The sequence below is a fragment of the Macaca thibetana genome, chromosome 17 (assembly GCF_024542745.1).
Source record: "Macaca thibetana thibetana isolate TM-01 chromosome 17, ASM2454274v1, whole genome shotgun sequence".
Taxonomy (NCBI): Eukaryota; Metazoa; Chordata; class Mammalia; order Primates; family Cercopithecidae; genus Macaca; species Macaca thibetana.
Genome location: NC_065594.1, coordinates 26,567,760 through 26,592,555, shown reverse-complemented (window position 1 = coordinate 26,592,555; position 24,796 = coordinate 26,567,760). Strand labels below are relative to the sequence as shown.

The window sequence follows — 24,796 nt, the reverse complement described above, 5'->3', positions numbered from 1 at the left end:
TCAGAAGAGGGATGCATTGTCTCATTACCCGGAAGAACTAAGGACCCACTGGAGATTTAGGGGTTAAAGTCATGAATTTCAGTTACAACAAACTGACTGGCTTGTGTGTTTTTCTCCATCTATATTCAGCTGCATTGGTATAGGCATGTAGTAGGCAGAGCTGCATTTAGCTCAGTGCGTGGCCTTGCCAAGGGAGTAAAACAAATCAAGATGGGGGCAAGGAAGTCAAAGGTATGTGCAAGGCAATGATTAGACATCTCCAGATGCCCACTGACATGCAACCCCTCTTTATCAGTCTGCTAGGGCTATCGTAACAAAATGTCACAGACTTAGTGGTTTAAGCAACAAGAATTTATTTTCTCACAATTCTGGAAGCCAAAAGTCCAAGATTAAGGTGTCAACAGGACTGGTGTCTTCCAAGGCCTCTCTCCTTGGCTAGCCCGTGTCTGCCTTCTTGCCATATTCTCACATGGTCTTTTCTCTGTGCATCCAGGTCCCTGGCATCTTTTCCTCTTCTTATAAGGACACCAATCAGGTTGAATTAGGGTCTGTCCTAATGACCTCTTTTTAACTTGATCACCTCTTTGAAGACTCCATCTCCAAAGCATTCACACTTTTTCAGTACAAAGTAAAAAACACATTTTACATTTGACCCAGTGCACATATACACAGATATATAAGGGAAAACAGTTTCCACAGGATACACAATGCACTTTGATATTTTAGATATCTTCTTTTCTATTAAAAAAAATCCCTACAGGGATATGTTAGGCATGTCAAACAAATAATAATTACATAGTTAAGTGTAGATAATAGTGTAGTAATGTAAACACTAACTATTGAGTTAACAAAGAATTGTATTCTTTTTTTTTTTTTTTTTTTTTGAGACTGAGTTTCACTCTTGTTGCCCAGACTGGAGTGCAATGGCGCAATCTCGACTCATCGCAACCTCTACCTCCCAGGTTCCAGCCATTCTCCTGCCTCAGCCTCCTAAGTAGCTGGGATTACAGGCATGTGCCACCAGGCCCAGTCAATTTTTTGTACTTTTTTACTAGAGATGGGGTTTCACCATGTTGGTCAGGCTGGTCTCGAACACCTTGGCCTCTCAAAGTGCTGGGATTGCAGCATAAGCCACCGCACCTGGTCAGAATAGTGTTCTAACTAATGGGAAGATAAATGACACATGTAAGAGAGATAAAATCCTCATCTATCATAATAGGAAATAAATTTCAAAAGCAGTTGAATAGAGATACAGAATATATGCATATTATTTTAAAATATGTGAGCAAAGAATAGACGTAATGGTTAAAAATGCTGAGCTTGCCCACCATTAGTGAGAAGGATATGCTAGGAAGTGGGGCTCAGGAGGTGGTAACTTAGAACTTTTTTGTTTTCATTAGAAGCTTGTGAGTACCATTTGATTTTAGAATATGTATATATGTTGTTTGATGAAAATAAAAAATTGGCCGGGTGAAGTGGCTCACATAGCAAGGCTCTGCCTTAAAAAAATAAAATAGGCCAAGCACAGTGGCTCATGCCTGTAACCCCAGCATTGTGAGAGGCTGAGGTGGGCGGATCACCTGAGGTCAGGAGTTCGAGAGCAGCCTGACCAATATGGCAAAACCCCATCTCTACTAAAAATACAAAAATTAGCCAGGCATCCTGTAATCCCAGCTACTTGGGTGGCTGAGGCAGGAGAATCGCTTGAACCTGGGAGGTGGAGGTTGTAGTGAGCTGAGATCGCACCACTGCACTCCAGCCTAGGTGACAGAGCAAGACTCTGTCTCAAAAATATAATAATAAAATAACAAAATAATATTTTTTAAAAAGATACATGGTGTATTCAGCTATCTATTTTGCTGACCCTCAGGGACAGGCCTGGCTGAGTTTCTTGCTGTACCTCCAAACCTCCACACCAACTGCTTGCAGCAGCTTTTTGCTCAGAATTTCAAGCTGTGCATTTATTTGATAGTGTTTGTATGAGGGGTTCTTCAAAAAGCTCATGAAAAGTGTGTATTATAGAAAAACTATACATGTGTTTCAAAATATTTTTCCACCAAAATAAAGTCACACTAACTTGTTATAACATGTATGAACAGGATCTAGTTTGAGGCCCAAGAAGCATAAGACATCAGTCTGACAAGTGCCCCTATCAGAGCAATATGAATTCTACTAAAATCGAAGCAAGAATATCAAATTGATGGTGAAGCTTGGGTGAAAGAATGGTGAAATCTTGATGCTTTATGAAAAGTTTATGAGGACAATGCCCTAAAGAAATCAGCAGTTTTACAAATAGAAAACTCATTTGAAAAAGGGATGAGATGATGTTGAAGATAAAGCCTGCAGCAGCAGACCATCCATATCAATTTGCAAGGAAAATATTTGTCTTGTTTGTGCCCTAATTGCAGAGGACCAGCAATTAACAGACAACACCATAGACATCTCAATTTGTTCAGCCTATACAATTCTGACTGAAAAACTAAAGTTGAGCAAACTTTCCAATCAATGGGTGCCAAAACTGTTAGGCCCAAATCACCTGCAGACAAAAGCAGGGCATTCAATGGAAATTTTAAACAAGTGAGATCAAGATCCCGAGGCACTTATTTGAAGAGCTGTAACAGGAGATGAAAAATGGCTTTACCAGCACAATCCTGAAGATAAAGCAAAATAAAAGCAATGGCTACCAAGAGGTGGAAGTGGTCCAGTCAAAGCAAAAGCAGACCAGTCAAGATCAAACAGCAAGGCAACAGTTTTGGGGATGCTCAAGGCATTTTGTTTGGCGACTTTCTGGAGAGCCAAAGAATAATAACAATGGCTTGTTAAGAGAGTGTTTTTAGAAAGTTAGCAAAAGCTTTAGCAGAAAAACACCCGAGAAAGCTTCACCAGAGAGTCCTTCTCCACCATAACAATACTACTGCTCATTCCTCTCATCAAACAAGGACAATTTTGGAATTGTTTCAGTGGGAAATCATTGAACATCCACCTTACAGTCCTGATCCTGACTTCTTTTTGTTTCCTAATCTTAAAAAAATCTAGGCCAGGCTCAGTGTTTCATGCCTGTAATCCCAGCACTTTGGGAGGCCAAAGCAGGTGGATCACTTGAGGTCAGGAGTTTGAGACCAGTCTGGCCATCATGGCAAAAAACTAAAAATCTCCCCATCTCTACTAAAAAAATACTAAAAAAAAATTAGCCGGGCATGGTGGCACATGCCTGTAATCCCAGCTACTCAGGAGGCTGAGACAGGAGAATCACTTGAACCCAGGAGGCGGAGGTTGCAGTGAACCAAGATCATGCCACTGCACTCCAGCTTGAGCAAGACAACAGAGCAAGACTGTCTCAAAAATAAATAAATAAATAAAATTTGTAAAGGGCACCCATTTTTATTCAGCTAATAATGTATTGGGAGGATTGCTTGAGCCTGGGAGGTCAAGGCTGCAGTGAGCTGTGGTTGCACCACTGCCCTCCAGCCTGAGTGACAGAGTGAGACCCTGTGGCAAAAAAAAAAAAAAAGTAAAAAAGACAGCATTGGCACGGTTAAATTCCAAGGACCCTCAGTTCTTTAGGTATGAACTAAATGGCTGGTATCATCATTTACAAAAGCGTCTTGAACTAAATGGAGCTCATGTTGAGAAATAAAGTTTATATTTTAAATTATTATCTTTTAATTCCATTTTTCCATGAACTTTTTGAAGTCCTCTCATATTTTAGGTCAGAGTTTCCCAGTACTTTTAGTACATGAAGAGCCTTCTTTCTTTACAGAGAGTGGGGATAACCAGTGGTAAAGAGCACAGCCCCTGGAGCCAGACTCTGGGTTCAGATTCCAGCTTTACCATTTACTATATGACCCAGCATGTGTCTTAACATCTCTGCCCCTCAGTTTCATTATCTGTAACATTATCTGTAACTCACTTACAATGAAAAGTAATAGTGCGAAACATATCTTTTTCCCGTAGACAAAACTATACAAGAAGCCATATTATCACAGGATGTTGCTTGTTAAACTTGGATCAGAACAAACAAGGATAGATTAAAAATTAATGACACACTTGTGAGGCTTTGTATCAGTAGTAAGTACAGTACTTACCTCATAGGAGTGTTAGGAAAATTAAACAAGATATTATTTTTTAAGTGCCTAGAGCAGTGCCCAGCATGTTAAAGAAATAAAATTTCATGAGAAAGTAGTGTCCTTTTTGAATCTACAGATTGAGAAAATATGTACCTAACACTCCAAATTACCATGAATTCAGTAATACTATATAAAATAATTCATATTTGTTTATCATGCTTGGATTCGTACAATTTGTAAGACAGTATATCTGTGAAAGATGCTGTTACTTATCAGTCTATACTGTTTAATATGCATACGAATTTGCAATAAATCTGAGGAGGTCAGGAGTTCACAATACACATATATGCTCCATATGCTGATCCTCAGTGTCTGCAAAGTAGGACTATAATTGGTCATTTTTAACTGATTAGAATCCTTCTAGAATTTTTGTGTTTACACTAATATAATGTTCTCTCTCCTCCTACCAGAGTCATGGCTCAATATGACCCATGAGAGTTGAGTAAATGAAACCAACACATACCACAGAAGTTTGGCACCCTAGAAACTTAACATAAGAAATGATTGACTAGAGTACTGAGAGGCATGTTTAGAATGCAAGTGTAATGAACAAAGCTTCAATCTACTTTAACCCATTGCCTGAGAATTGACTGCATTAACAAAAAAGGGTTAGCCAACAGCAGATGCAGGGAATGGTCAGAAAACAAAAGGTGACAAGGATTTCTTGCACTGTCTGGAGGAGAAGGTACCCCGACCTATGAACACAAATAATCCAATCTCTTGAACACAAATATCCCTACACTGTGGAGATACAAAGCCTCATGATGGTGTCATTCATTCTTAATCTACCCTCGTTTGTTCTGATCCAAGTTTAAGAAGCAACATCCTGTGATAATATGGCTTTTCCTATAGTTTTGTCTATGGGTAAAAGATATGTTTAGCACTATTACTTTTCATTGTAAGTGAGTAAATCAGCATTCTAGATTACACAGCCATTGCTATGAGTGAATTAATTAATTAATTAATTAATTTATCTTTGAGACGGAGTCTTGCTCTGTCGCCCAGGCTGGAGTGCAGTGGCCGGATCTCAGCTCACTGCAAGCTCCGCCTCCCGGATTTACACCATTCTCCTGCCTCAGCCTCCCGAGTAGCTGGGACTACAGGCACCTGCCACCTTGCCCGGCTAGTTTCTTGTATTTTTTAGTAGAGACGGGGTTTCACCGTGTTAGCCAGGATAGTCTCGATTTCCTGACCTCGTGATCCGCCCATCTCGGCCTCCCAAAGTGCTAGGATTACAGGCTTGAGCCACCGCGCAGGGCCGCTATGAGTGAGTTTATTTAACACGAATTTCTGAAAGACTTGTCAACTCTGGGTGCCCAGGAGTCAAGTTTAGCACCTCCAAAAAGAGCAGAGGATGAGACCATGAAATGAAAGGACCACAGGTACGACTGCCTCATGGGAGTCAGGCAGTCCCCGACCGTCTTTTATAATAATGTAGACCATTATGTGATTCCCTCAAAGTCTTAAAAACCACTTCATAGAAGCTTCTCATTGCTGCTTGAAAAACATCATGCCCAGGGCCGGGCACGGTGGCTCACGTCTATAATCTCAGCACTTTGGGAGGCCGAGGTGGGCAGATCTATTGAAGTCAGGAGTTCGAGACCAGCCTCGCCAACATAGCGAAACCCTGTCTGTACTAAAAATACAAAAATTAGCCGGGCGAGGTGGCACACGCCTGTAATCTTAGCTATTCGGTAGACTGAGGCAGGAGAATATCTTGAACCCGAGAGGCGGAGGTTGTAGTCAGCCGAGATTGCGACAATGCACTCCAGTCTGGGCAACAGAGCGAGACTCGTCTCAAAAAAAGAGGAAAGACGGAAGGAAGGAAGGAAGGAAGGAAGGAAGGAAGGAAGGAAGGAAGGAAGGAAGGAAGGGAGGGAGGGAGGGAGGGAGGGAGGGAGGGAGGGAGGGAGGGAGGGAGGGAGGGAGGGAGGGAGGGAAAGAAAGAAAGAAAAAACAAAACATTAGGCCCAGGAGAATCAGACTGCGGAAGGAAGGAAAAGAAAGAAAAAACAAAACATTAGGCCCAGGAGAATCAGACTGCATTGCACTCCCTGTTCTCAGTTCAGCCCTTGCTCCCAGGGTTTGGACCCAAAAGCCCTCGCTGGCCCAGCAGATGGCGCCGGTGCCCGCAGTGCGCCCCTCCAGGCGCAAAGGGGGCGCCCTCGCCGGGCCTCTTCTTCCTCTCCTGGATGACTCTTCCGCCTTCCGAGCCCGCCTCCTCGCCACGCCCCTGCGACAGCGCGCTCAGCGCGTGCGCCGGCGGCGGGGCTGTGAGGAAAATGGCTGCGTCTTCGAGTGGTGAGAAGGAGAAAGAGAGGCTGGGAGGCGGCTTGGGAGTGGCAAGTGGTAACAGCACACGAGAGCGGCTACTGTCTGCGCTTGAGGATTTGGAGGTCCTGTCTAGGTAATGCTGCGATCCTGAGAGCCGGGCTGGAGCTAGGCCGGGGGACTGACCCCGGAGCCGGGCGGCCCAGCGTTTGTGCTCGTTCTCGGGGTTCGGCGGGGAGGGCCAGCTCGGGAGTTTCGGGGGCACCAGGGTCACGGACGTGGGGTCCGCAGTCTTCCAGCACTCTGGACGGCGGTTTTTCCCGTTAGAGGGAATTTTAGTAATGATAAGAACTCGCGCGGTCTGAGCCCCTTCGTCCACAGCCAGCCACTTAACATTTATGGAACGCCCCTTGGGTGCCAAGCACTAGGGAGACAGTAGTGCAGGGTAGGCTGAATGCCGGCTGTCGAGAGAGAGACAGATGTGTAAACTGCCTTGAAGCCTGTTTTTATTAGAGCGCTGCGCTGCGGGGTACTGGAGCACAGGGGCTAGGCACCTTTTCTGGTTGTAATCAGGGCAGGCCCTCTGAAGAAACGGCTGTTTGGGAAGCATGAGCTTGCCAGACTCACTAGGCAGCACAGGTAGATGGAACAGCAAGTGCAAAAAGCCTGGCTTGGTGGAGTTGCAAGTTGTGTATCAGAGATAGGAGATGAAATTAAATGTCATTCTTTATATTCTGTCACCTTTCATGATAAGTCTTTCAAGTTGAAGCCTTCCTTGACTCCCTCCCATTGACGTGGATGGTAAATTATCTTGGTTCTACCTCCTAAAATGTTGCTCACATTTGTCCTCTCGTTCCTACCCCGCTGTTCATAACTACTCTTAAATGCAGCCTCCCAGTTTTATTATCCTTTTATATTGGCCAAGATCAGTTTTAAAAGGCATGTTATATTACTTTTCTGCAGAAAAATGATATAAAACCTACCTCATTGGTAGATTTGCGTTGTGCAGTGAGGTAAAGTTCAAATTCTTTAGTCAGGCTTCCACATCTTCAATGCCATTCCCAATCTTCCCCCGATTTGGTGAATGATTCATATATCCTTCAGATTCCAGCCCAAATGTCACTTTTTCTGTAGCCAACATTCTTTGACAGCTTTAGAATAAATCTTATCTGTTGTATTTTAAAATATACCTGATATAATCAGCACTTTATCTTTGGTGTAAATTTAGTCCTTGCCATAGTATTGCTACCAAGTTACCAGGTCAGCACAATATTTAATGATGGAAGAAAACCCTAAAACAAATAGACTCCAGAAATTAAATGACTTATGTGTTTGATCCACTGTTTAAAATAAACTGTATTATGGCCGGGTGTGGTGGCTCACGCCTGTAATCCCAACACTTTGGGAGGCCGAGGCGAGCGGATCATTGGAATTTCTTCACAGAATGAAGCTGCTCTGGTGGTGTGACTGGCTTCCAGAAAAGTCTCATGTGCTCACTCAGACATAGTTATGTGTGCTGATTCTGTGATCTGTGTAATTTGTCAGTCTCTGAATGTAATTTGTGTCTGGCTTGCATTTATGGAAATGAGAAGAAAATTCACGAATGTACCTTACATATTTTTAGGTTGAGCCTCTTGGCTTTAAAAAATAGTGGATTTATAACTTAGGATCTTTTTTTTTTTCTATTAACCTGATTATGTACCCTTTCAGGATATTTATTACTTTGTAAAATGTAATGCAAGGAGACAGTCTTAAACAATTGAAACACAGGTTGTAGTCTAAACGTTTTTCTTAACCCGTTTGTAACGGAAAACTCACGGAATCATGTTGATAGGAGTCTTGAGGTTTCCACACCAGCCTGTTAATTTTGTTTACCTGAAAAGTGTATTACCACTAATAATGTAGGCTCTAACCCCTATGGAAATTTTATTTCTATGGGGAATTGTGGCTGGATTCTAATGCAGTATGCCAGGAATGCACCTTCCTTGTAGCAGGACAGGGCTCTTACTTCCACATCTTTAACCAGAGAGTGAGTATGGGCCTTCCTTTGGCCTCTTTTTCACAAATGGGGAGGACAGAGGTTTCTACTTCGTCTTGGACTGTTACAGAACATGACTAAGTCTTAGAGACTTCTACCTCCCCTGTACTCCTGTGCCTATGGCAAGCCTTGTAAAGCCTTCTGTGGACTCATACTCCCAGATTTGCAAGAACAGAGGAAGGCTTATCCCACATCTCCTACCATAGCCCCACTCCAGTCAGCACCACCCCTGCCCCACCTGAAACCAGCTTTTACTTAGACTAGAGGTTCTCTTTTTTTTTTTTTTTTTTTTTTTTTTTTTTTGAGGCGGAGTCTTCACTCTGTCGCCCAGGCTGGAGTGCAGTGGCACCATCTCGGCTCACTGCAAGCTCCGCCTCCCGGGTTCGCGCCATTCTCCTGCCTCAGCCTCCCGAGTAGCTGGGACTACAGGCGCCCGCCACCGCGCCCGGCTAATTTTTTGTATTTTAGTAGAGACGGGGTTTCACCGTGTTAGCCAGGATGGTCTCGATCTCCTGACCTCGTGATCCGCCCGCCTCGGCCTCCCAAAGTGCAGGGATTACAGGCATGAGCCACCGCGCTGTTTTCCCGGGTCCTAGACTAGTGGAGGATCTCAGCTCTCAACAGCCATTCTCCTTTGTAGTCTCACTAGTTTTTTTTTTTGTATTTTTGTGGCGTGTACACGAAAAAGTTTACGCTTGAGCCACCGCGCCCGGCCACATGCTGTTTTCATACACTGTTGATCCATCAGCAAGTCCTGATAGCTCTACCTCCAAAAGATATCTGAAATCTGTCTATGTTTCTCCCATCACCATTACTAAGTCCTGGAGGCTATGACCTAGTCAAAACCAGTCATTTTTTGCCTGGAACACTACAAAAACCACCTGTTCTGGCCCTTTTACAGTCTATTTACCAAATCGCTCAGCAGTTTTTAAAAGTGTAAATCAGGTCATGCCTTTTCCCTGTTTAAAATGATCCAGTGGCTTTTCATTGAATATGGAACGAAACATTAATCTTTACCATAACTGTAAGGTCCTACGTAATCTTACCCCTAGCCACCTGGCTGCTATATCCTCACTTTGCTTTCCTCTCCCCAGTGTACCTCCTCAGATCCATCTTTGGGGCACTGAACTATCTGTATCTTCTGCTGCACTCTTTCCTCCCAGATCTCTTGACTGACTTCTCTCATTTAATCTGTGTCTTATGTCAAAGCTGTGCCCTTAGGAAGACCTTCTGTGACCACCCTGTTCAAGTAGCCAATCCACTCCCCCAATAGTCTCTAATAAAACGTAGTTTTATTTCCTTGCCAACCCTTATCACTTTAGTTTTTTTTCTTGTCTTAGTAGTTCTTGTCTCTTGTATTAGAATTTAAGTGCCACTGTTCACTTTGATACCCCGAGTATCTAGAAAGTGCCTGGCACATAATAGGCACTCAATAAGTATTTGATGAATTAGTGAATAAATGAAGACTTTGCATTCTTATATCTATTTTTTTCATTCATTGATTACTTCATAAATAATGGTATGGGGAAGTAGTAGCGGGAAGGGTTGGGTCCAATTGACATGATCCAGAAAAATAATATAAGGCTAGCTAGAAGGAGGGTGGAAATTTGAAGGTAAAAATAGCATGGTAGCCAGTGAGAAAGTACAAACACTCGGTCTGATCAGAGCAGTGTCAGGTAGCTAGTTAGTTGTGAAACTGCCCCTCCTGCATAATTTCTCAAAAGTCCCATCTCTCAACAAGTTCGAAACTAATATGTAAACATTAGCTGCTACACATTTTTCCCAATCTTATTTTCCTCATCAGATGCTAATTTTCATATAGGGAAATTGTCATATTTATTAAATGAGCATTCTAAAAGGATATCATTTTATTATGTGTAAGGATCCCTCTTAGATATTTATTTAATATACATAAATATATCCCTATAAAAACATCTATCCCTGATAGATGTTGATTTTAATTTTAAAAATTCAAATAAAGTGGAGAATCATTAAAAAATGGTCCATGCATCCCTTGTTTTATTTTACCTTAAAATATATAAACATATGTTCATTCACTAATCATGTTATGTAAGACAGGAGTCAGAAAACTTTTTCTGCAAAGACCAGATAATAAATACTTTTGGGTTCGTGGGCCATATAGTCTCTGCTATAACAACTCAACTCTGCCTCTGTATTGGGAAAACTGCCATAGACTATTGTGTATTAATGGGCAGACTGTCTTAGGAAAATGTTATTTACAAAAACTGCAGATGTCCTGGATTTGGCCTGTAGATCCCTCATGTACAAGTTTTTCTTGTATAAATTATTCATAATGCATTGTCTGCAATTTGTAGTTTGATTTCTAGATCAAATCAAAATGAGAACTTAGCCTCTCATCAAGCAGTCTTAGGGTAGACCCTTAGTTTTTATGACTTTTCCCTGGTCCATCCTTTATAGCTGTCCTTTGCAAGCCTCTATCGAGTCTTTCCAAGCATTAGGGTTTTTATAGAAAGAACTCTATTTACAATCATATTTCATTGGCATTTAGGTGATAGCTATTTATATAATGATAGTATTAAGTGGAACTTATTTTATAAATAAGTTTGGTAACCAGCACAACTGAGTCTTGGTGAGCTGAAGTTCACAGTCATAGCAGACTGTAGGGAGTAGCCCTGGGTGTTCAGCATGCTGTGAAAGAGTTTTTGTTGTTGTTGGTTTCTCTTTTAGGGAACTTATAGAAATGCTGGCAATTTCAAGAAACCAGAAGTTGTTACAGGCTGGAGAGGAAAACCAGGTAAGTGGCTTCTTTTTAAATTAATTTCTCTTTGTTTTTAAATAAAAAGACAAAAAAACTTGATTTCTGCAAGTTTCCTATTTATATTTACTTTGAGAACAGGAATATTAGATCCTTTTAAGTTATTAATTGAAACTTTAAAATTGATATTTTCTTTGCATCATTTACTTAAGTGTGCTTAAGAAGAATAGTTGCCTAAGGGTTTAGCAGTATTTTATTATTTTTCTCTTACAATTCTAGTTACACTTACGTATTTAGTTATTTTTGTCCTTTGAATTAACCAAGAAAGGCTTGTTATATGGAGATTACAACAATATTTAGAATCAAAAGTTAATGCTCAAAAACTTACCCTGTATTGTAAGTATAGTTCTCTAATGCAACTTGAACATGAAGGGAAATAAAAGAGCATACAACTCTTACTAGACATTGCCTTATAGGTGTGAAAGTACAGGCAGTTTTTATTTGCTCACCTTTTCTGTGCTTTCTAATTTTCCATGGAGGGTGAACAGACTTGTTTTCCTGATTTCAGAAATTTTCTTTTTTTTGACACGGAGTTTCGTTCTGTTGCCCAGGCTGGAGTGCAGTGGCGCAATCTTGGCTCACTGCAAGCTCCGCCTCCTGGGTTCACGCCATTCTCCTACCTCAGCTTCCCAAGTAGCTGGGACTACAGGTGCCCGCCACCAGGCTATTTGTTTTTCTTTTTTTTTTTTGTATTTTTTGTAGAGATGGGGTTTCACGGTGTTAGCCAGGATGGTCTCGATCTCCTGACCTCATGATCCCCCTGCCTCAGCCTCCCAAAGTGCTGGGATTACAGGTGTGAGCCACTGCAGCTGGCCTCCTGATTCAGAAATTTGTTAGAGGTAAAAGGATAAATTTTATATTATGTTTTTGGCACAATTAATTTTTTCTTTTTTGAGACAAGTTCTCGCTCTGTAGCCCAGACTAGAGTGCTGTGGCATGATGACTGCTCACTGCAGCCTCAACCTGCTGGACTCAAGCGATCTCCCACTTACCCTCACCAGTACCTGGGACTACAGGCATGCACTATAATGCCATGCTAATTTAAAATAATTTTTTTTTTTTTTTTTTTTTTTTGGTAGAGATCTAGTCTCACTGTGTTGCCCAGGCCAGTCTTGAACTGTCTTGAACTCCTGCCCTCAAGCGATCCTCCCCACCTTGGCCTACCAAAGTGCTGGGACTACAGGCATGAGCCACCATAGCTGGCCAAAAAAAATGTTTGAGAGAAAATAAATGGAGAAGATTAACCTTTCTAAAAATGATGTAAAGTAGAAGAGGAGACAGTAATAAATCTTTTGTCTACATCATTATCTTAATTCTATCTTAGGACATGTTTAGAGGGCAGGGAAATCTGACAGACTCAATAGAAAAGTGTCAATGAGCCTCAAAAGGGGAGGAGGGGATCCAGATGAGGCCACAAGCTAGGAAAAACAGCTAACCTTAGGGGTAGTAAGGTTTTTGTTTTGTTTTTTCAAAAGAGAAAGAGGCTAGAGATAAATACGTTAATAGAAGACTGCTAGTTTCTCAGGTACTCTATTAATACCCGTGGGTTTAAATAGGAATTTATACAAAATGTGCAAGAAGCAAAATGCAAGGCTTGACTTTATTTGATAGACACTTATTAAATGCTTGCTATGAGCCAGGCACACAGATTATTCAGAAGGCGATAATTAAGACCTATAATCAGCACTGAGCTTTCTTGTACTTTCTAAAGAGTAGCAATTCTGTGAATTGTATCTTGTACTTAGTACTGTGGATTCCTGTGTAATTTTCATTGAAACTGTTAATATTAGAGAGGAATGTGCCCATTTGAAAATTTTCTAGCCACCATTTTATTTGAATAGTTATAATGTTACATAGAATTTTAGAATTAGGATCTTAACGATGTTCAGTTCAACCTCCTGTGAGACTGAGTTCCAGGGTGAACCGATGAGCTAGAGGTTAATGGTGAGTGGAACCAGAACCTAGGTCTTCTGACTTTAGTTGAGTAATTTTTTTCTACTGAACAATAATATCTAAAGAGAATATTTTTTACTCGTGGGTAGTATATAAATTAGTTCAAACTGTGAAAACTTCTTGAAAGTTGTCATGGAACTAATGTGTACTACTTACCTTAATAATACAGCTTTTACAGAAATGGAAGCCTAGCTTTCTGCTACGATGTAGGAGGAATGAGGATTAGAGGTCTATTAAATAAATAGAATATACTTTACTTTTTACAGAAAAAGCTTTCTGTTGTTATTTAAAATACTCAATATTTGGCAGTTTGTAGCTCAGTCTTTTGTCTATTGTATTAGAAGAATTCCTATAAAAATGAGAGGAACTTCATGTCAAAAGGAACTTGAAGAGACATACCTGTATTTTTTAGTCTTCAACAAATTTTTTAAGATAGTTTTAAAATTGATTCTGAATTTTGACAGCTGTTTTCTTTCTGAAGTAGTATTCTCTACTTAGCACAGTAAAGTAAGGGTATTTAGACTAAACTTGCATCTTAATTCTGTACTGGGGTGGTGATCGTAATAACTAGCCTTTGCTGAGCTCTTCCTGTATGTACTTAAAGTGCATTATATCATGAATCCTCACAATACCTTTATGTAATGGCTACTATTAATATTATATTCCTTTTCCAATTAAGAACACAGGCTCAGAGAGGCGGGTAACTTTCCCTATGTCACACAGCTAGCAAATGGAGGACTAGAGATATGAACCACCAGACTTTCTATTTTATGTGTTTTAGGCTTCATGGTTTTTTGCCATATCTGCATACCACTTGTTTATTTACTGTTTTATGAAATCACTGTTTTTTTGTTTTGTTTTGTTTTGTTTTTGTGAGACAGAGTCTCGCTCTGTCACCCAGGCTGGAGTGCAGTGGCATGATCTGGGTTCACAGCAACCTCCGCCTCCTGGGTTCAAGTGATTCTTCTGCCTCAGCCTCCTGAGTAGTTGGGATTACAGGCGTGTGCCACCACCCCTGGCTAATTTTTGTATTTTTAGTAGAGACGAGGTTTCACCATGTTGGTCAGGCTGGTCTCAAACTCCTGACCTCGTGATCCGCCTACCTCGGCCTCCCAGAGTGCTGGGATTACAGGCGTGAGCCACTGTACCTGGCGAAATCACTGTATTTTTATGATCATCTTCATCATAAGTAATACTGTGCATAAAATCAGAGTTTCAGTGTCTCAGTTTTTTCTAATATATATTAGCACAAATGTGTAACTGTAAAAGCTTTTTTAAGTTCTTGGTGCCACCTAAAATCATCTCAAATACTAAGTTTTGGGAGAACCTTCATTATATATATATATTTTTTGAGATGGAGTTTCGCTGTTGTTGCCCAGGCTGGAGTGCAATGGCACGATCTCAGCTCACTGCAGCCTCTGCCTCTGGGTTCAAGTGATTCTCCTGCTTCAGCCTCCCGAGTAGCTGGGATTACAGGCATGCACCACCATGCCCAGCTAATTTTGTATTTTTAGTAGAGATGGGGTTTCTCCATGTTGGTCAGGCTGGTCTCGAACTTTTGACCTCTGGTGATTCGCCTGCCTCCACCGTGCCTGGCCTATGTTGTATTTTTAAGGATAAACTCTTTTTTTTGAGACAGAGTCTCACTCTGTCACCCAGGCTGGAGTGCAGTGGCATGATCTTGGCTCACCGCAACCTCCACCTCCCAGGTTCACACAATTCTGCCTCAGCCTGCTGAGTAGCTGGGATTTTAGGCACCACCACACCCAACTAATTTTTGTATTTTTAGTAGAGATGGGGTTTCACCATGTTGGCCAGACTAGTCTCGAACCCTGACCTCAAGTGATCCGCCAGCCTCAGCCTCCCAAAGTGCTGGGATTACAGGCATGAGTCACTGTGCTCAGCCATAAGGATAAACTTTAGAATTGTATCTTCCCTAGGAAATCACTAAACTTGCTCATGTTGCCATATTGTTAGTTCTGAAAGACTAGTTTTATTTTGTTTTGTATGAAAGAATAGCTGAAAAAGTAGAAAAGTTTTATATTTATGTTTCCCAGAATAATCATAGGTACGCTATTTTTATTTTTAACAAGAATTAGGAATAATACTTTGAAGGTGTTGAAATTTATAGCCTAGCCAATTCAGTTATGGATTCTTTGTTTCATTGAAGTGCAGCCTTTCAGTAGTCTATTGTTTGATTTAATTGACTGTTATCTGACAGGTCCTGGAGTTGTTAATTCACCGAGATGGGGAATTTCAAGAACTAATGAAATTGGCACTTAATCAGGGAAAAATTCATCATGAAATGCAAGTTTTAGAAAAAGAAGTAGAGAAGAGAGACAGTGATATTCAGCAACTACAAAAACAGCTAAAGGAAGCAGAACAGATACTGGTAAGTTGACAGAGGTTGGTTCTTAAGGTTAAAAAGGATATTGTTTAATCTGTTTCTGAAAAATCTGTTGTCAGTATTTTGAAGAGCAGAAAACTAGACTTTTTCCTTTTTTTTTTTTTTCTTGAGACAGAGTGTCGCTCTGTCCCCCAGGCTGGAGTGCAGTGGCGCAATCTCGGCTCACTGCAAGCTCCGCCTCCCGGGTTCACGCCATTCTCCTGCCTTAGCCTCCTGAGTAGCTGGAACTACAGGGGCCCACCACCGCGCCCGGCTAATTTTTTGTATTTTTAGTAGAGACGGGGTTTCACCGTGGTCTCCATCTCTTGACCTTGTGATCTGCCCACCTCGGCCTCCCAAAGTGCTGGGATTACAGGTGTGAGCCACTGCGTCCGGCCAAAAAAACTAGACTTTCCAAGTCTAAAAGTGACATCTTGTCACTAACCATTGCCCGTGTTTGAATGAAAGGCTATTGTCATTCTCTTTTTTACTTACATTTTCAGATAGCCTGCATTACTTGTGAGCCACATTTTCATTACTTAAGGATTTTACAGTATTGAATTATAGGAGTGGAAAGTTTTACTTTTATCCTGGTCTGATATAAATTTTAATATCAGTAGTCTAAATCTTTTTTTTTTTTTTTTTTTTTTTTTTTTTTTTGGTCTCTGATCCTTAAGATAAAAATCAGGGACATTTTTCATTTTTTATATATTTTGAAATTAGTAAAAATATGTACACATTTTATAAATTGATTAAAATTTACATTAATTTAGTCATTCATCCTCATCTAGGTAGGCTTTGGACATATATCAAGGATCTGAGTTTTTCCTTTGCTGTTCTTGGCTACTATTTCAAAGAGGCAATTTATTTGCTACTATTTGCCCAGTTACTTCACTAAATACTAACTAATATAATATAAGAGTATTGCAGAAATAGCTGAGCTTAATTCTCATGTCGACCAGACATTGCTGGCATCCTTAACCACTGATGAATCTCTTAACAAATGTGTCAAAATGAGCTCCAGTAACTAGAATCCTGCGTAGTTCAGGGTAAATTAATCACCCTTACTGAGGAAACAACTCACTAGTAAATAGTTTTTTAAAATATATTAAAATCAGGCCAGGCGTGGTAGCTTACACCTGTAATCCCAGCACTTTGGGAGGCCAAGGCAGGCAGATCACAAGGTCAGGAGTTCGAGACCAGTCTGGCCAACATAGTGAAACCCCGTCTCTACTACAAATACAAAAATTAGCCAGGTGTGGTGGTGTGTGCCTGTAACCCCAGCTACTCGGGAGACTGAGGCAGGAGAATCGTGTGAACCCGGGAGTCCTAGGTTGCAGTGAGCCGAGATCACGCCATTGCATTCCAGCCCAGGTGACAGTGCGAGACTCTGTCTGAAAAAAAAAAAAATTAAAATCAGCCAGGCATGGTAGCTCGTGCCTGTAATCCCAGCACTTTGGGAGGCCAAAGCGGGCAGATCACCTGAGGTCAGAAGTTCAAGACTAGCCTGGCCAACATGGTGAAATCCATCTCTACTAAAAATACAAAAAAATTTAGCTGGGCATGGTGGTTCACACCTGTAATCCCAGCTACTTGGGAGGCTGAGGCAGGAGAATCGCTTGAACCCAGGAGGTGGAGGTTGCGGTGAGCCGAGATCACGCCATTGCACTCCAGGCTGGGCAAAAAGAGCAAAACTCCATCTCAAAAAAAAAGGGGGGGGGTATTTTATTCTTGAACTAGTTACAAGAATAGGATGCTTTTGGGGTTGTGCATGGTCTAGAGATCTCCTGCGTGTTTATGATAGAAGACGTGAAGAAAAAGTAGACAATCCAATTTATATTTTGTTTTTACAACTGATTTGTGAATGGGAGACTAGTTCATAAATATAATATTTCTTTCATTAAATATGACTGAAATAAATAATGTCAAGAGGTATTTCAGAACATTACAGATAATTGTTGGGATTTCCAGGTTTCGAAGATTGTTCTTGTAGGATAAAGGATCTTGTGAATTAAGCCAAAAACTAAGTTTGATATAGTTGAAGAATAAATCACATTTTTTTTTTATGTTGTTTAAATTAGGCAACAGCTGTTTACCAAGCAAAGGAGAAACTCAAGTCAATAGAAAAAGCAAGAAAAGGTTAGTATGGGAAGACTGAATGACTTGAGAAGTTAAGGTTCTGTTTTCAAGAGACCAATGCAAGAGGATATTACTGATAATCATTTGCTGCTGTTGAAAGGATTCAATAAATTTTTATTGTAAAGTGTGTTATGTTCTAGCATTGTGCTAGGTGTTGTGAGGGAGGTAGAAGTATCACATCCTTTTTCAGATTATAAAAAGCAATTAATACAAGGCAGTTTATGGCTGTGTGCCCAAATGTGCAGTAAAAACAGTGAGTTTATAAAATTGGTGGGAGAGGGAAAGAGAAGTACGGGTTAGAAGTGGAATTTGTACCAAATCTTGAAGGCTAGGACAGAGAGAGTGAAAGGATATCCATTGGACAGCTGAGCTGGGACTGAAGCATCATGAAGTCAGAGCCAGATGTACATGAAGTCAGAGCCAGTTATAGTCTTGGCAGGTAAGCACGTTTGGTGGTGCAGAGGCCCACATGCCTTCCTGGCCTGCTGTCCCTCTTTCAAAGGCTTCTGTTACGGATCTTACGTGACTTTTTAGTTTGCCATACTAAACGTCAGAATTGTAATTACAACTTTGGTTACTTGCCTTTAATGATTTGTACATATGATTTTACATTTATTCATCTGAGATTTATTGTCTAACTGTCCTCTTTTTTGGGAACCTACCTTTTTATTGTTGCATATGAAAAATAGCTAATATTCTTCTGAGAGTTAGGTTAGGCTTCTATAGCAACAAACAAATCTCTAGGAGAGATGACTGAGGCTGGCTATTGACTTCTAGACCGTAGTTTGATTTTGTTTTTAATCTTCAAAAATTTTACATACACTTTGTTAGGTTGAAACAGTATCTAAAGTTTGTAAAATGAAGTGTGTGGTTCTCACTTCTCAGAGGTAACTATTAATGTTTGGTATATGTCCTTCTAGATTTTTTTTCTAGATCTGTGAGTATGTATATAATAAAAATACAAATACATGTATTTTAAACAATCAGGTCATATCGAACATATTATTTAGTAGTGTTTTGTTTACCTAGTGAGTACATTGTAGACATCTTTCTACTTAGGTCTACTTAAGAGCCTTAGGGCATATTGATCAAACAGAGTGGTGTGAACTGTCTGCTCTGATTTCATAGCTTGGATGTCTTTGAGAAATAAAACACTATTTTCTCTATTTTATTTGTGCTCACTATTGCTTTCAGAAGAGTAATAGTATTTAATGGTAGTTAATAATTGAGATTATTGAGTGCTGTCATGCTAATCTCCAAAATTTGTTTATGTCAGCTAATGTTTCTGGATTAGTGTCCTGTTTTTGGAGATTTAAGTTTATACTAAATATGTAGATATTGTTAAGGAAGGCGGGTGACTGAGATGATTTTATTTTCAGGTAATTTAAAATTAAATATGATGGGTAACTGATAGATACATTTCTAAACTTGTATGTTTGTTAGACTACAGGTTATACTATCCTCTTAACTCTTTCAGGTGCTATCTCCTCTGAAGAAATAATTAAGTATGCACATAGGATCAGTGCAAGTAATGCTGTATGTGCTCCACTGACCTGGGTTCCAGGTAAACACACTCCTGTTTTATACTAGATGTATGTGATTTTGAAAATTCTTAGGTGACTGTGTACACACATAGATTTAATTTAGAATGTATGTATCCTTAGAAACCTCTGCCACATATTTTCACATCTTTAATGGTTTATAAGTAATGATATAGGCCATGGGTTTTATAAATTTTGTTTTCTATGAAGCCATTATTGCTAGGGATTATGTTTCTTTCCTCTTTTGAAATAATAATTTGATTTTGTTTTTAAAGTACAAGATAATGTGATGCTTCTAAAGCTTTAGATTTATATCCCATTATATCAGGGCTGGCCAGAAGCCAACTCTTTAGAGCCATTAGGATTTCCACAAAGGTTCCAGCCTAAGAAAGACAGTTCCAGTTATCTTAGATGCTAAAGACAAAGTGCTGTGTACCCAACAGTGAACACACAGGCTTGGAAAGAGCTAGGATAATTAGACAGCAAAAGAAAATATTAGGCTGCAACTATGACAGTGGATGAAACATAAAACAGGAGATGTAAGGTAGCAGCCTTATTGGAGGAAGGGGAAATATTAATAGTTGTCTCCACTTCAGTAACTCCTGAAGGGGCTGTGTTACCATGCTGAAAGCACTAAGGGTGACTATAATTTTGGGGATGAGTAATCTGCAGTTGGTGAGATGTGCCCAAAAAGTCAGTCCAGATCTGGTCATGTTTTTGTCAACCACATACTGCTGTTTAGTGTGCTTTCATGTTTGGGATGAACATTACCTGCTCCTGCTATTTCGCCACTTATAGGAATTAGTTTCTGAATGACCAGATCAAAGAGGTGGGTTAGAAAAAGGTTTCATCTTAGACAAGTTGGCATGAGGAAAAAAAAGTAAAACAAAAAGGTGAAAATTAAAAAAAAAAAGTTTTAAATTGAGACAGCCCTTCTATTAAACATTCCAGTCCTTTCCATCTTATAACTGTCATAATTTTTTTCTCCCTTCTAGCATGTATCATTGTCATTTTCTTGCTAGAAAATACAGTTAAGTTTGAATAATTGAGATTATGATAATTTTCTTAAGTTGTCATCCAGAATGTTTACAAAAAAAGACTTCTCATTTTTTTAAAGTATAGAAAATAGTATATTCTTGGGAAGATTCAGAAAAATTAAAATGTATGTATTTTTAAAAGTAATATGCTATTAATAACAATTTATAAGGTGACTTTTCTCTTTCTTTCTTTCTTTCTTTTTTTTTTTTGAGACGGAGTCTTGATCTGTTGCCCAGGCTGGAGTGCAGTGGCGTGATCTCAGCTCACTGCAACCTCTGCCTCGCAGGTTCAAGTGATTCTCCTGCCTCAGCCTCCAGAGTAGCTGGGATTATAGGTGCGTGCCACCATGCACGAATAATTTTCATATTTTTAGTAGAGACGGGGCTTTACCATGTTGGCCAGGCTGGTCTTGAACTCCTGACTTCAGATGATCTGCCCACCTCGGCCTCCCAAAGTGCTGGGATTACAGGAGTGAGCCACCGCACCCGGCCACATGACTTTTATATTTCAAAATTGAAAATGTAGCCTGAACTTTTCAGTGTGAACCAAGGAAAATGAGTGTGTCAAAGAACATACTAACACTTATTTTTAAAAATATGATTGAATTAAATGCAGTCTTTATTGTTTTAGGGGACCCCCGGAGACCCTACCCAACTGATTTAGAGATGAGAAGTGGGTTACTGGGTCAGATGAACAATCCTTCCACTAATGGTGTGAATGGCCATTTACCAGGAGATGCACTCGCAGCAGGAAGATTGCCAGGTAATGTTAAGCCAAAGAGTGTTTTCAAACAGATCAAGGTTTTCCAGAGATGACAAGTTGGAATATCTTGCGGTAAAGCAAGTTTGAGATTCCCGACACAATTTTTTTTTTTTTTTAAATTTGAGACAGTCTCACTGTGTCGCCCAGGCTGGAGTGCGTTGGCCCAGTCTCAGCTCCTGGGTTCAAGTGATTCTTGTGCCTCAGCCTCCTGAGTAGCTGGGATTACAGGCATGTGCCACCACACCTGGCTAATTTTTGTATTTTTAGTGGATATGGAGTTTTGCCCTGTTGGCCAGGCTGGTCTCGAACTCCTGACCCCAAGCGATCGCCTGCCTCAGCCTCCCAAAGTACTGGAATTACAGGTGTGAGCCAGTGTGCCTGGCTCTCAGACCCAGTTCATTGTAATAGCTAGATTCTTTGCCAGTTTATTCTATTCTCTAAAGATTCTCCTTGAGGGAGGTATGAAATTAGAATAAGCTGCCTTTCTCTTATTTGTAAATATTACACTGTCTTCCTCAGGCATTAGGCCTCTCTTTTAAAATTATTGCTCTAAACATAGGTTTTTTATAATTGTGAAACACGCTATGTAAATAGAGTAAGATAGTTTATGGAATAAAGTGAACACACCCCTGAACAACCCCCAGGTTGACAAAATGAATAACAATACCTTTTTATAAACTTTTATAACTTTATAAAATAGTATTTCTGTGAGATCCATTTCATTCTGAGCTTCAGTTTTCCTCAAGTTTTTCATAGGTTTGTGCTGTTTTTATATATATTTATTTTATGTTATTCCTCATCTTTTATAGTTTATAGGTGACTTTTATTTTGATGTGGTAGAACATTGGGAAGTAGAAAAAGGCATTTTAAAAAGGGAAAAAAATACCCTTTCTGAGGCAGTCACTTTAAAATATTTTAGCCTGTTTCCTTTTTTCCGCTATACATTTTTTGCTGAATGTTACATCATAAGACTGTCACTGTGTCATTCATAATGCTTTGTATGCATCATTTTTGTTAGCTACCTAAAGTATAATCTGGGGAACTCACTGTGATATCCTTGGATATCACCTCATATTTCTCATGTTTTAAAACTACAGGAAAAACAGAATATGGGGAGTCATTGCCACATTTTTGGACCAAGGAAGGGACAGACCTAGAAACACTCCTCCCTAGCCCCATCCCAAGGCCAATACTCGTATCATGGTGCTGTCATTGGAGAGGGTGTAGTGTAGTTGTGGCCCACTCCATGGCAGAGAAGTTAGATGAGGCGTCAGAGGCCAGAACTGGCAAGCAGGAAATTACCCACTGGGGTTCCAGGGAGACTTGCTGGGAAGCTGCCCTTTGGGATTGTGGTGAAACCTGCTAGGAAACCACCTTTAGAGATGCCACTGAAAGTTGCTGTGGTGAACACCACTTAATGTCTTGCACACCAACCAGGCATCACAGCAGTAAAGGAAACAAAAACACCCGATCCAGGAAGTGAAACTTGTTTGCCTATGCCCTCTACTGACAAAACTTAATTGTGGCAGCTGGCAAAGGAGAAACGGTTTCAGGGGCCAGAGAGAAGGGTAGATTTGAAGCTAACTGGCATACCTTTCTGGTTAATACCATAACTCTTTATAATACCATAACACTTTAAAAATCTGCCTTCTTTCTTTGAGTCTTGAAGTGTACCTGTTGATGGGCTCTGTCCCTTTGCTTCAGAAATACAGACTTTTAATGTGACTTGGGCACTTTTTTATAAGGTATTTCATATGCATACATTGCTAATCAACCTCTCTTTGATGAGAGTCATTTACAATAGCAGTTCCTCTATCAAGAAATCATACAAATCTATTATAATACTAAAGTACCTATTACCTGTTTATAATACGTAGAATAATCTGCATAACCTAGTATAAGTAATTATATATTATATATACATATAATAGATACATAGATACAGGAAAAATTTGTAATTATAAATGTCTTACAAAAGAAAAATTTATGTCAACTGACTATTTGAATAGTTTCTTAGAGTAGTATGATTAAAAAAAAAAAATCCCCAGTTGCTAAAATATCACACTTTTCCTTGATAAATTTGATTTTTATTAATTTGGCCAAATGTATATTTTTTTCCTAGTCTTAAAAAAATTGGCACAATAGCTTATGCCTGTAATCCCAACAGTTTGGGAGGCTGAGGTAGGAGGATAGCTTGAGCCCAGGAGTTGGAGACCAGCCTAGGTAACATAGTGAGACCTCATCTCTACAAAAACTTTAAAAAGTACTCAGGCATGGTGGTGCATACCTATAACCCAGTTACCCAGGAGGCTGAGGCAGGAGGATTGCAGCCTAGGTCGGGGCTGCAGTGATGTGTTCGTGCCACTGCACTCGAGCCTGGGTGACAGAATGAGACCCTGTCTCAAAAAAAGAGAGAAAAGTAAAATTTTTAAAAATATACTTCAAATTGTTTGCATAAAGGAAAAAGTAAGAACTAGATTAATTACAAATAGAGCTGTTCTTATCTATGCTTCTTTTTTTCTCCAGATGTCCTTGCTCCACAGTATCCATGGCAGTCAAATGACATGTCGATGAATATGTTACCACCAAATCATAGTAGTGACTTTTTGTTGGAACCTCCTGGGCATAATAAAGAAAATGAAGATGATGTAGAGATTATGTCAACGGACTCCTCAAGCAGTAGTAGTGAGTCTGATTGAAAAACCGTAAAAGACAATATACAGAATTGAATACTGTAGAATTCCATTTTTTTAACAGTAGCAGGGAAATGTAAACCACGGGTGACAAAGAATAACCAGGTAAATACTGGCTTTGGTAGAATTGTGCATCCATTGAAAGTCAAAGTGAACTTTCTTTTTAAAGCCAAAGATTATAGTTTTAGTTTTAAGCCACTAGGTAGATATTTAGGGGGAATAGTCAACATTTACTGTTGAAAAGAGAAAGCAGTTGCTATGTGCTGTCTTACCCTGTTCTGTTCCAGTTTTGCTGGATTTGTACATAGCTGTTCTAGAAATAGAGTTGAGGGAAGTGATCCACGTACATATCACTAATAGGTTTCTTGGAATTATTTAGAAAAGCATTTTTAATCTGGCAGTGGATGACTGAATAGGCATCATATTTCTTTTTGTGTGTCATTTAAAAGTAACAAAAACTCCCATTTGACAGTAAAGGCTCTTGGCTTCTGTTGGAGGAATGGGAAATTGTCTCAATTTGTACATTTGTAATTATTGTAATTTTTGTAAATAAATTTGTTTGTATATTGTATGCTTTTTTTTTTACTTTAAATATACTGTCAGTGTAGATAGGAAATTATTTCTGTAACTCCAGTTGCATTTTATAATACTTGAGAGACTAATTGAATTGAAACCTATTACAAGTAATAGGTTTCTCAAAGGCCCACATTCCTATTAGAAGAAATAATTTTTTTTTTAAATAATTGAAAAAACTTACCACAGCCTTGTCTGATTAAGAATAGATTGTGTGAAAAGATTTAGAATGGAAAGCAACAATTTCTTCCCTTCACCTTCCTCCTCTTGCAGTTCCTCAGGAGTCACTTTTAACCACTTCTAATTTCTGGTAGTAACCTCTGTATTTAAGTAATATGCTTATACAACTATTTCTTGATGTATCAGTTTTAGACAATGTATCGTCTGATTTCAAAGGTAATACAGGCCGGGCGCGGTGGCTCAAGCCTGTAATCCCAGCACTTTGGGAGGCCGAGACGGGCGGATCACGAGGTCAGGA

General features: G+C 39.8%; 1 protein-coding gene across 1 annotated transcript in view; it reads left to right on the top strand.

Moving 5' to 3' along the window:
* The window catches only part of MED4 (mediator complex subunit 4), a 1,135,161-nt gene extending 1,110,845 nt beyond the window's left edge, over positions 1-24,316 (top strand). The window contains exons 2-8 of the mRNA XM_050766358.1: positions 6,386-6,534; positions 11,146-11,212; positions 15,408-15,578; positions 17,654-17,711; positions 19,189-19,275; positions 20,921-21,052; positions 23,579-24,316. Of these exons, the coding sequence (XP_050622315.1) occupies positions 6,410-6,534; positions 11,146-11,212; positions 15,408-15,578; positions 17,654-17,711; positions 19,189-19,275; positions 20,921-21,052; positions 23,579-23,751 (813 nt within the window). The 5' untranslated portion in view covers positions 6,386-6,409 and the 3' untranslated portion in view covers positions 23,752-24,316. The remainder of the gene's footprint in view (positions 1-6,385; positions 6,535-11,145; positions 11,213-15,407; positions 15,579-17,653; positions 17,712-19,188; positions 19,276-20,920; positions 21,053-23,578) is intronic.
* The last annotated feature ends 480 nt before the right edge of the window (positions 24,317-24,796 follow it).